Here is a 9,698-nt window from a genome sequence, read left to right as displayed (position 1 = left end):
AACTTAATTGCATGTCTAAAAACTTGCGCTAATTTATTGAGCAAATCAATTCTTTCAATTTGTAGTATCTGCAATATTGCAAGGAAAACTAACCAAGCTAACCTAGTGGTCCTTTAAAGAAAATATAATGGCCGCATTTTATTGACTCATATGCCGCCTCAAGAGAATGCATCGAAATGGGCGTGCGAGGGCAAGCACACCCCCCCCCCCCCCCCCCAGCGCACACACACACCACTGTTGATGTCAGAACCCAGACTACGGGAAAAGTGCTTCAACAACAATGTATGCAAGAAGGAAACGATGATCGCTACATCCACCACCACCGAGAGTACATCATGGGTTTTCACCCCGAAGAGGGAGTCCGAGTAAACTCTAGATAATGCCTCCAATAGGAAGATGATGTGAAACACTACCATTGATGGGTAAAATCAACGTAGATCAGGACAAGATTTTTCACTCTAGAGTTCGAGACCTTGTGCTCGAAGGCATCACAAAACCTGACTCATCTTGTACTGCCACCCCCACTTTCGATGAAGAAGTCCCTGCTGCAAGCTGGAGCATATTGCATCGATACGCGTACACACTCACAACCCTAATGTGGACATCACAACAGGACATTGCCATGTATACGAGGAGCAAATCAATACACACGGTCAACATCAGCAAGGCCAGCGTTGCCGCAAAGAGCCCACTCAAGGGAATCAAGCTGTAGCCCCAAATCTTAGACAGTCATTGGAAGCACATACATATACTCCGTATATAAAGCTAGAGAGACCTTTCCGAAAAATTAACTCGTGAGCCCTTTGTGTCTTTTTTTCCTTTTTGCACGCGTGCAATTTCTAATAGATAGGTTGCGTAATTTGAACCTGCCCCAACCCAACATGTCCTTGTTCCATTCAAAACAGGAGAAACCTTAAGTAGGACTAGGATTACTTGTTAACTAAGGGTGTTAGCATGGTGCCATGGCAAAGCAAGCCTGCGTCGGCCAACCTTTGCTAGCTTCCAACAGTAACTTACCTAAAAGGAGCAGCAGACCCGCAAGCCTGCTCAGCGAGATACTGCTCCATGCTCGCGCGTTGTATAATCTCAAGCCACCGGCCCTAGATAAGAATGCCAAGTTCCCGGCTGCAAAGACTGGCTGCGACTGCGACCGGAAGAGGACAACAGTTAGACGGCGGTGAGCTTTCGGACAAGGCAGAGAGTGTCTCCTTCCTTGTCCACGAGCAAGCACATATTATCAGTTATAGAGACGGCCGGCCAGCTATTGATTTGCTCTGTAGCCGCCAGGGTTTGCGTCTGATTGGTCAGCATAAGTCGCTTGGCTTTTTAACCGGTTTGTGAATTTTACAGATGGTCGTCGGCCACCCGGTTTGTGTATTTAAGGAGATCAACTTGATCGATTCCACAACACTAGAACGTGGAAGACTAGGGGTCTTTTTTTTTGACAAGGGGTCTCAGTCTCATGACATGAGCTTGGAAGACTAGGTCAGACAATTCCACCACCGTTGGTTCTATTCTTCTCCGTACGAGAGCTGTCCCAGCTCAGCCTCGCGAGCAGCAAAAGTCAGAAGCCACAGGAAAATAAGGATAATTTCATGGAGTCATTGACCAAATGACTCCTCTCTGATCCAAATGAACAGCTTGTCACCCCCAAGAAATAAGCTCAACTTGATAACAGCTATAAGGTCTAAGTACGGTATAAACTAGCATGTGCAACTCCTCCCACGAGGACGATGGAGACCCAAGAAACTTGGGTCTGTTGTCTCCAACAGGATATACCACCGATCGAATGGATGGATCATGCATGGATCGATTCAAGAACGCATGTGCAGCAGGAACTAGCCTGCAAGGAGTGCAAAAACAACTAGTATATTACTAGGATCGATTGGCTCCAAACTTGCGTGTTTCCCTCCCCATCCGAGCCTACGACCTTGAGATGGCGATGCTATCCAAAGTTCAATACACAGACCACACTGCCTATAAGTACCAGCTCCTACCGTTGCTAATTTCCACACCCAAGAAGCACTCTCACAACTACACCACCAAGCTGATAGCAAGACAGCATTGGCCAAGCGATCATGGCGATGCTTCAGCTTTCCGCTGTAGTCCTCCTCGCGCTCGTTGCCCCCTCCCTGGCCGGGGACGCCGACATGCTCCAGGACGTCTGCGTCGCCGACTTGGCATCCCGTGAGTCATCATCTTTCTCAAGTTCGTTCTTGCATGTTTTGTGCCGGTTCTTGCTGATGCGGTGTTTTCCTCAAAATGAATGGCGGCAGCGATCAAGCTGAACGGGTTCCCGTGCAAGACGGACATCACTGCGGACGACTTCTTCTTCGCCGGTCTCAAGAGGGCTGGCAACACCAACAATGCGGCAGGGTCAAACGTCACGGCGGCGAATGTACAGTCATTCCCTGGGGTGAACACGCTTAGCGTGTCCATGGCACGCATCGACTATGCGCCGGGAGGCCAGAACCCGCCGCATACCCACCCGCGCGCCACCGAGATCATCTTCGTTACCCAAGGAGTCCTCGAGGTGGGCTTCATCACCACCGCCAACAAGCTCTTCACTAAGACCGTAACCGTCGGAGACGTGTTCGTCTTCCCGCGTGGGCTCGTGCACTTCCAGCAGAATAGGGGACGTGGCCCCGCCTCCGTCATCGCCGGCTTCAACAGCCAGCTCCAGGGCACACAAGTCATCGCCACCACGCTCTTCGCTGCCGCGCCGCCAGTGCCTAGCGATGTGCTGGCCAAGGCCTTCCGGATCGACAACGGGCAGGTGGACGCTATCAAGGCCAAGTTCATGTAGGGTGGGTTCGCTCTCGGCAACTCTGTATCAGTTTCTCAACAAAAATTCGTCTGTATCATTACTAAATAAATGATACTCAAGCGAGCTGTAGCGTGTAGTTGATTTGTTCATGTGTATGTTGTTGCATTTGTTTGTCTTTGAAATAATACAAAATTGTTTCTGTTTCACGTATTATATGTTACATTTTATTAGTAGTGTGTCACTGATTTCTTTATGTGTATACCATATTACATTTCAAACATTCCATGACATTTGTGAACCAACATGTGGTTGTATAGTTAGAAGGGCAGTGGTATTTTCAGCCCACCAGGTTAAGTCCCGATGTTCTCATTTTCTTGAACTTATTTCAGGATTTTTTATGCCGGCTCTCAGAGGTACTCGTAGGGATAGAGTATGTGTGTGTGTGTATATATAACCCCTGCATCTGTACAGTGTCCAAAGCATAAGAGCATCTACAACATTCGCCAAATCTTACCCTGAAACCTCAAAAATTCCATGATTACATTTGCTACCTTGTCAACAAATCTATAACTAGGTAGATTTCCCAAGATTTGTTCTTCGTGAGACTAAACAACAACAAAAGTCTACTCTATGGGTAACTCCAATGCATTTCATCCGCTCATGTCTGTTTTTGAGCGCGTGGATAGAAACCACGGCCCAACGTGGCGACTCATTTCATGTTTCATGTCAACGTGGTCTCATTTCCAGCCCAAATTTGACTTTTGGTTTGCGTCCTCATGGATAGGAGACAGACGCATCGCACGTCCACTTGATGTCCATCCTAGTACTTTTAAATGTCGCACGTGAAGGCACCCACTCTGCCCCCCCCCCCCACCCAGCCAACAGTAACCCTAGCCCACCACTGTCGCGATGTTGTGGAAGTGGACTCCAAGGGAGCACGACCACGAGGTCGGCTCCTCAGGGCGGCGCTACACAGCCTCGTTCACCTTGACGCCGCCGAGGGCTCTGCTGCTGTGGCTGGACCACATGTACTTGGAGGCGGCCATCCTAGTGCCCTGCCCGATGTGCACCTACTGAACGGCTGGCACTTGAACCCAGAAAGGGTTCCTGTACCAGCCATTCCGGCCTCTGGTCGTGCACGGGTGGCAGAGATCCACCGCCAGTACTTCCGGGCGACCTCCTCAATGATCCGATTTTCGCCGAGGAGTCCCCCTACTAGGACACATGGTTCGCCGGTGAGCATGACCAGCGCTGCCACTCATGTTTCGCACATGCGCATGGTCCAACGCCACCTCACGCTAGTGCTCCAATGCTCAAGAAGTCATGGCTTCCTATGGTGAAGGAGGAGGAGGCCGAGGACAACGCGCCCAAGCAGTCCCTCGAGGCCTCCATGTTGGATGAGCTCGCGCTCTGGCCCGACCTTACCCCTAGCGCTCCACGCATCGGTGATGAATGCCACCGTTCTTGTCCCCACTTTGGAGCTGGAGCTGGAGCCGTGGCCACTACTACCACTATTGGGGCAGAGGTGGACATGGACTTCCACGTTGCCAGCGACGCCAGAGCCAGAGGAGGAGCCCGCAGACGAGAAGCAGGAGGCACCATCTATGACACCGCGCGCACCGGCGGTAGGGCCACCACCACCACCCACACTACGTGGCCATGGTCGCCTCCAACCTTTATCGACCTCATCGATGAAAAGGATGGGTAGTAGGCTCCAGCGCCACCGCGCGCGCGTGCTCCGGCGGCTACCCTAGTTAGATCTAGTGTTTATTTAATTTCTAGTTGTGTTTTCTTAATTTAATTCATGTAAGTGACTTTGGCGGCCTAAATATTTTTTAAAAAATGAAAAAAGAAAAAGAAATGGTCAGACATTTGCTGTCCGCCTGACCACCTAAACGGACAAAAGGTGAACAAAATTTGTATATGTTTGGGTTGGCCTGTTGGAATTGCCCTAAAAGAACAAGCAAGCCGGCATGTGTTTGGCTGCGATTGTTCAACATTTGTAGCACACAAAATGTTATCAGTCGTAAGAGTCAACCTTTGGTGTATCTTGCAAGCTGGAATGGCTAGGAAAAGTGCCCGGATTTCTATAAATCAATAATTTACAATGCACAAGATAAAATTTGTATATGTTTGGGTTGGCCCGTTGGAGTTGCCCTAAAAGAACAAGCAAGCCGGCATGTGTTTGGCTGCGATTGTTCAACATTTGTAGCACACAAAATGTTATCAGTCATAAGAGTCAACCTTTGGTGTACTCTCTCCGGTCCTTTTTACTCTGCATATTAGGTTTGTCCGAAGTCAATCTCATTCAACTTTGACCAAATTTATATAAAAAAATTATAAACATTCACATAACAACACCAATATATTTAGATTCATCTTGGAATATATTTTCATATTATATTTATTAGATAGTATAGATGCTAATAATTTTTAATATAAATTTGGTCAAACTTAGCAAAGTTTGACTTTCGGCAAAACCAATGTGCAGAGTAAAAAGGACCGGAGGGAGTATCTTGCAAGGTGGAATGGCTAGGAAAAGTGCACGGATTTCTGTAAATCAATAATTTACAATGCGTAAGACAATTGATAAGCATATCTAGAGTTGCAATCACCTTCTTTTTGAAATACATGGAGGATGCACAGCCAGTCAAGGGAGATGAGTCTTTTTAAGTTGTTCATAGTGCTGATTCATGCCAAAGATGCCCACTTGTAGGATTTGCACGTACATACTTTCCTTCAGAAGAGTTACCCAGAGCATATAGTCTTTTGACTCTTAAAATATATTGCTCACTCTTTTTATAAGTTCAGACATTTGAATGAACTAGCTAGAGCATGTAACTCAATATGATATGAATGCTAAGATGTCTCGATTTTAAGACCCGGCTAATGCATTATTTAATAAAATGTAGTTGCAACCTACAATGATCCCACGTCTACGGCTTTGAGCAGCTTAGGCATGAGAGAAAGTGTTGTAATATATTGCTCGCTCTTGCCCATTAGTTTAGACATTTGGATAAGTTGGCTAGTTCATGTAATTCAATATTGACCACTGACGTTAGTGTTATCCACACACCTGAATAACTAGGCAAGAGTAGAGACATAGGGTAAGCCTTAGTTCAATATGATCTTCACAAAAGTTGTTTTGGACAAATATTCTACTCATATGCAAGTCACTACAAATCTGACCACCTAGTCATGGTAAACAAGTAAAAGAAGGAGTAGTTAACAGAAGAAAAAAAGGGTGAAGGCCCAAGTGAATTAAACCCGTTGGAGGGATAAGTGGGCTATTTCACCCTGGACCATGCACCACTCAGTTTTTCGCCATCCAAGACGACATGTCGGTTGGGGCCTTGGGGGGAGAGGAAAAAGATTTGGAGGATGGCGGCTAATGAGGGGAGTGAGAGTGTGAGACCATGTGGACCAGGAGCTTCATCTCGCAAGTGGTTAGTGTCTCGATCACGCGCGGCTCTCGATCGATCTCTCTACTCCCCAATGTTCTCGTCGCGTGATTTGATCATTCGGAAATTGTACTCATATGCAGGAAGCTTAGACCATGGCAGAGTCGGAGAGTTTAATAAGTGCCCAACGCAGGGCCTGGCCGTTGCCTGAACAAGCTCAAAATTTTCCTGCCAAGTTGAAATGTTATCCTACATTTCATTCAAGATATTTGCATTATTATATTTCCTTTATCCTTTTTGTCAGCTATGTACACGGTACAAACCGGCTTGACATTAGACATATTTTCAGGATAAAACATGTGCTAGCAGTTATCCCACTTCATAGTGCTTCCTATATAATGCCTAGTGGTCTCGGCCTCATTAAGTAATGTTACCAAAACTACAGAAATGATATCTTTTCTTAGCTCCAAGATTTTTTTTACTGATCCCCTACAACCCCGTTGGCTTTTGTAACTTATTTCTAAACTCCACGCCCATCACAATAAGACCATACTTCTTGGTCACAGTTGTCTCCGTTAAACTGACAGATACATCCTCATCGTAGCCTTCCTCGTTGTAGAACTCATCCAGCTCCACTTCCATCCAGTCGTCGGCCCTTTTCCGAGGGAGTACCATATCCTCTCCAAGAGTAATTACCCGTGGACACCGTACTACTCTATGTGCACGGTCTGGTGATTCCAAGACATGTATCCGAGGTGACTCACCCCCATCGCCTTCATCCTCCATGCAGCTTTGGAGGCAAACTATCGAGGTTGATCCACGTCCTCCAACGCTAATCGACGCCTCCTGGAATGGATAGTCTATCCCATAAAACGAAGTGGGTCCTAGCTTGAACACCATGTAAGCGGCGTACATCACCTTTTGCGAGAGCATCTTGCAGTGTATCTTGCCACAATTTCTAAACGTCGCGACATGTTGGAATCTAATAAAGAATTTTGATTAGACAAATATAATACATAAGATTCATAAGTATATGATATAATTATCAAGACAATTGTTAAGCGGCGCTAGACCGAATTCGCTACATGGAAATGGCTTTAACCTTTTGCCAATGTGGCACGCATTGCGATCAAAACCAAGAGGAGTCCAATCCCATACGTAGCCTTGGTGCTTGGTGATCTGCAGTATCTCGGCAGAAAGCATGAAGCACTTAGCGCCGGTAGCCTTGTCCAGCCTCATGTGCTGCACCACAAGTACAAAAACATATATTCGTTGAGAAAAAACATAGTTATATGGAAGTTTTAAAATGAATGTGTTTATCGGAATGATGCAGAGGCCGAGAGTTTCAACCTTTTTTTCAAAGGAAAACATTATAGTTTACAAAGCAGGATAATGGGGGTGAATAATACCATGAGCTTCCGTGGGAGAAAGGCGGGTAGGCAGGAGAGGCGCTTGAAGAGCGCCTTCTTGGACGCCGGCGCCTGGAAGATCTCCCTCTTGGCGAACCGCGGAAGCTCGCGTGGCACGAAGCAGGACCAGACGGTGTCGGTGTCAGCGGCCATGCGGAAGGCCCGGGAGACGGCGGCTGCGCAGTTGGCGCGTCGACCGGTGACGTGAGCGAGATCACGCGCACCAGGAGCTCCTCCGGCAGGCGGTCGACCTCACAGGCCGCCGTGTCTATGGATGTGGATACTTCCCCAGCCGACAGCTACACGTGCCTCGGTTAATTACTTGGCCATGGCTTTCAAGCTTTGGGATGCTTTCAAGCTTGAATTTATGCCTGCAGGGGGGGGGGGGGGGGGGGGGGGGGGGGTATATTGGGGGCCAAGCTAGGTACTAAGCGTACGTGCTACGTAAACGATCATGATCGTGACTGGTTTTCAGTCATTTCTGAACAAGATATTAGTGCTACTCTGGGCTTAGGGTGCGTCTAGGGTCTCGTCTACAAAACATCCAGTGTTGGGCCTGGCCCACGACGCAACGCACGGCACAGATAGTTTCAGTCGAAGGGAAAAAATACATGTTCCGACAGTTGTTCCCTTTTCTCTAGAAGGTCCCGATAGTAAACATGGTGGAGATAATGTACCTCTCTCCAAGTACAATCCATATTAACTGTTGTTGCTTTAGTATAACTTTGTATTTTCTTTTTTAAATGTTCAACGCATATTAAAGAACTGTTCATTGTGTAATTTAAAAAATTAAATGGTTTATTGAAAAAAATAGTGCAACTAAAAAATTCTCATGTATTTAGAAAGTGTTCATCATGTATTAATTTTTTCATGTAATTATAGAGTGTTTCTGAATTTTCAAAAATGTTCATCAGGTATTAAGTTCATCGTGCATTTAAAAATTCAAAAATGTTTATTATGTATTATAAGAAATTTCACCATATATTTCAGAAATGTTCATGTAATGAAGAATAGTGTTCACAGGTACAAAAAATGTTCTGTGCCGTGCATCATGAATTTTCAATGTGCACAATGAACAACATTTAATATGTGTCGAGGTCATCAGGCTAGCCACCTCCCATGTTTGGATTGCCGCCAAGGGTAGTGGATCTGCCCCCATCGGGTCGTGGATCCAGTCCATCCCCTGCTTGTCATGGGCTCGCCCTATGCCAACCGGGGCAAGTTGGGGCAGAGTGTCCTTTATTTGCTTGTGTCTAGGGCTCAGACATGGCTTGGGGGGCTGCCCAGGGGTAGGGTAGGAGCGACATTTTGGCATGTTCATTCACTGTGCAGTTGTTGCATGTTTAGGGTGGGTTGGAGTTGGAGCCTCAGATGTCGGGGCGATGGCCCCGAGTGGCGGTCCCCAGCATGGTTGGCTCTTCGGCGGGCCTCATGGTGGTGGTGGTGGCTATGTTCCTTGCTCGTGTCGGCGGCGAGGTCTGTAGTGGTGAGAGGCTCGAGTGTGTCATCCTCCTTTGGCGGTGGCAGTGCCTGGATCTGGAGGTCTGCACTCGTCACGAATGTCCTATGTGCCTCGTGGTGGTACAAATGAACTGCCGAGATAAAATTTCGTGCTTCGGCACCAATGACAGCGTCGCCCGCCGGTGCCGCTCTCCTCTTGATGACATCGTTGTGGTTCTCCTCTTTGTACCAGGGCTCAGGGTGAAAACCCTTTTCTACCTCGGACTCGACAGCGGCGATGCTTTGCATTGTTTTCCTTCTTGGGGGACTTATCGTGGAGCTTATGTGTCGTAGGGCGGATTGTGATGTTTCGTGAGGCCCTCCTATGCTATTTTTCAGCATTGTAGTTGTTTTTTGTTTTTACCTTTGGTATTTTCCATTGTGATTTTCATTGCCCGGCTATCCTAGGATTTGATTTGTAAGGGCATCTTCAACGCTGGCCCGCAAATTCCTCTGGTATATGTCCGTTTTTATGTTCGGCTGTGGTCCCCAAACATGAAACGGGAAGGAGCCATCCAACGCTAATTATAAAGTATCCGGCTTGGGGGAGAAAAAGTAGGTGGGGATCATGCATGTGATGGGATATTTGTCCGGTTGGGAGGAGAGAGAAGAGGGAGACCA

At 47.2% G+C, this 9,698-nt stretch overlaps 2 protein-coding genes across 2 annotated transcripts; one reads left to right on the top strand and one right to left on the bottom strand.

Moving 5' to 3' along the window:
• The first annotated feature begins 2,001 nt into the window (after window positions 1-2,001).
• Window positions 2,002-2,971, top strand: LOC125512969 (germin-like protein 1-1). Its single transcript, XM_048678023.1, has 2 exons — window positions 2,002-2,187; window positions 2,277-2,971. Exons 1-2 carry the CDS (start codon window positions 2,079-2,081, stop codon window positions 2,804-2,806), a joined length of 639 nt encoding a protein of 212 aa, XP_048533980.1. The 5' UTR covers window positions 2,002-2,078; the 3' UTR covers window positions 2,807-2,971.
• Window positions 2,972-6,456: 3,485 nt separating this feature from the next.
• Window positions 6,457-7,909, bottom strand: LOC125512968 (F-box protein PP2-B10-like). The gene is made up of 3 exons (XM_048678022.1): window positions 7,578-7,909; window positions 7,271-7,410; window positions 6,457-7,150 (listed from the first exon to the last, which is right to left on the bottom strand). The coding sequence occupies exons 1-3, from the start codon at window positions 7,728-7,730 to the stop codon at window positions 6,658-6,660; spliced, it is 786 nt and encodes a 261-aa protein (XP_048533979.1). The 5' UTR covers window positions 7,731-7,909; the 3' UTR covers window positions 6,457-6,657.
• Between the last annotated feature and the right edge of the window lie 1,789 nt (window positions 7,910-9,698).

This window comes from Triticum urartu, chromosome 6 (genome assembly GCF_003073215.2).
Source record: "Triticum urartu cultivar G1812 chromosome 6, Tu2.1, whole genome shotgun sequence".
NCBI classification, from domain to species: Eukaryota; Viridiplantae; Streptophyta; class Magnoliopsida; order Poales; family Poaceae; genus Triticum; species Triticum urartu.
This window is presented reverse-complemented; position numbering and strand designations above follow the sequence as displayed.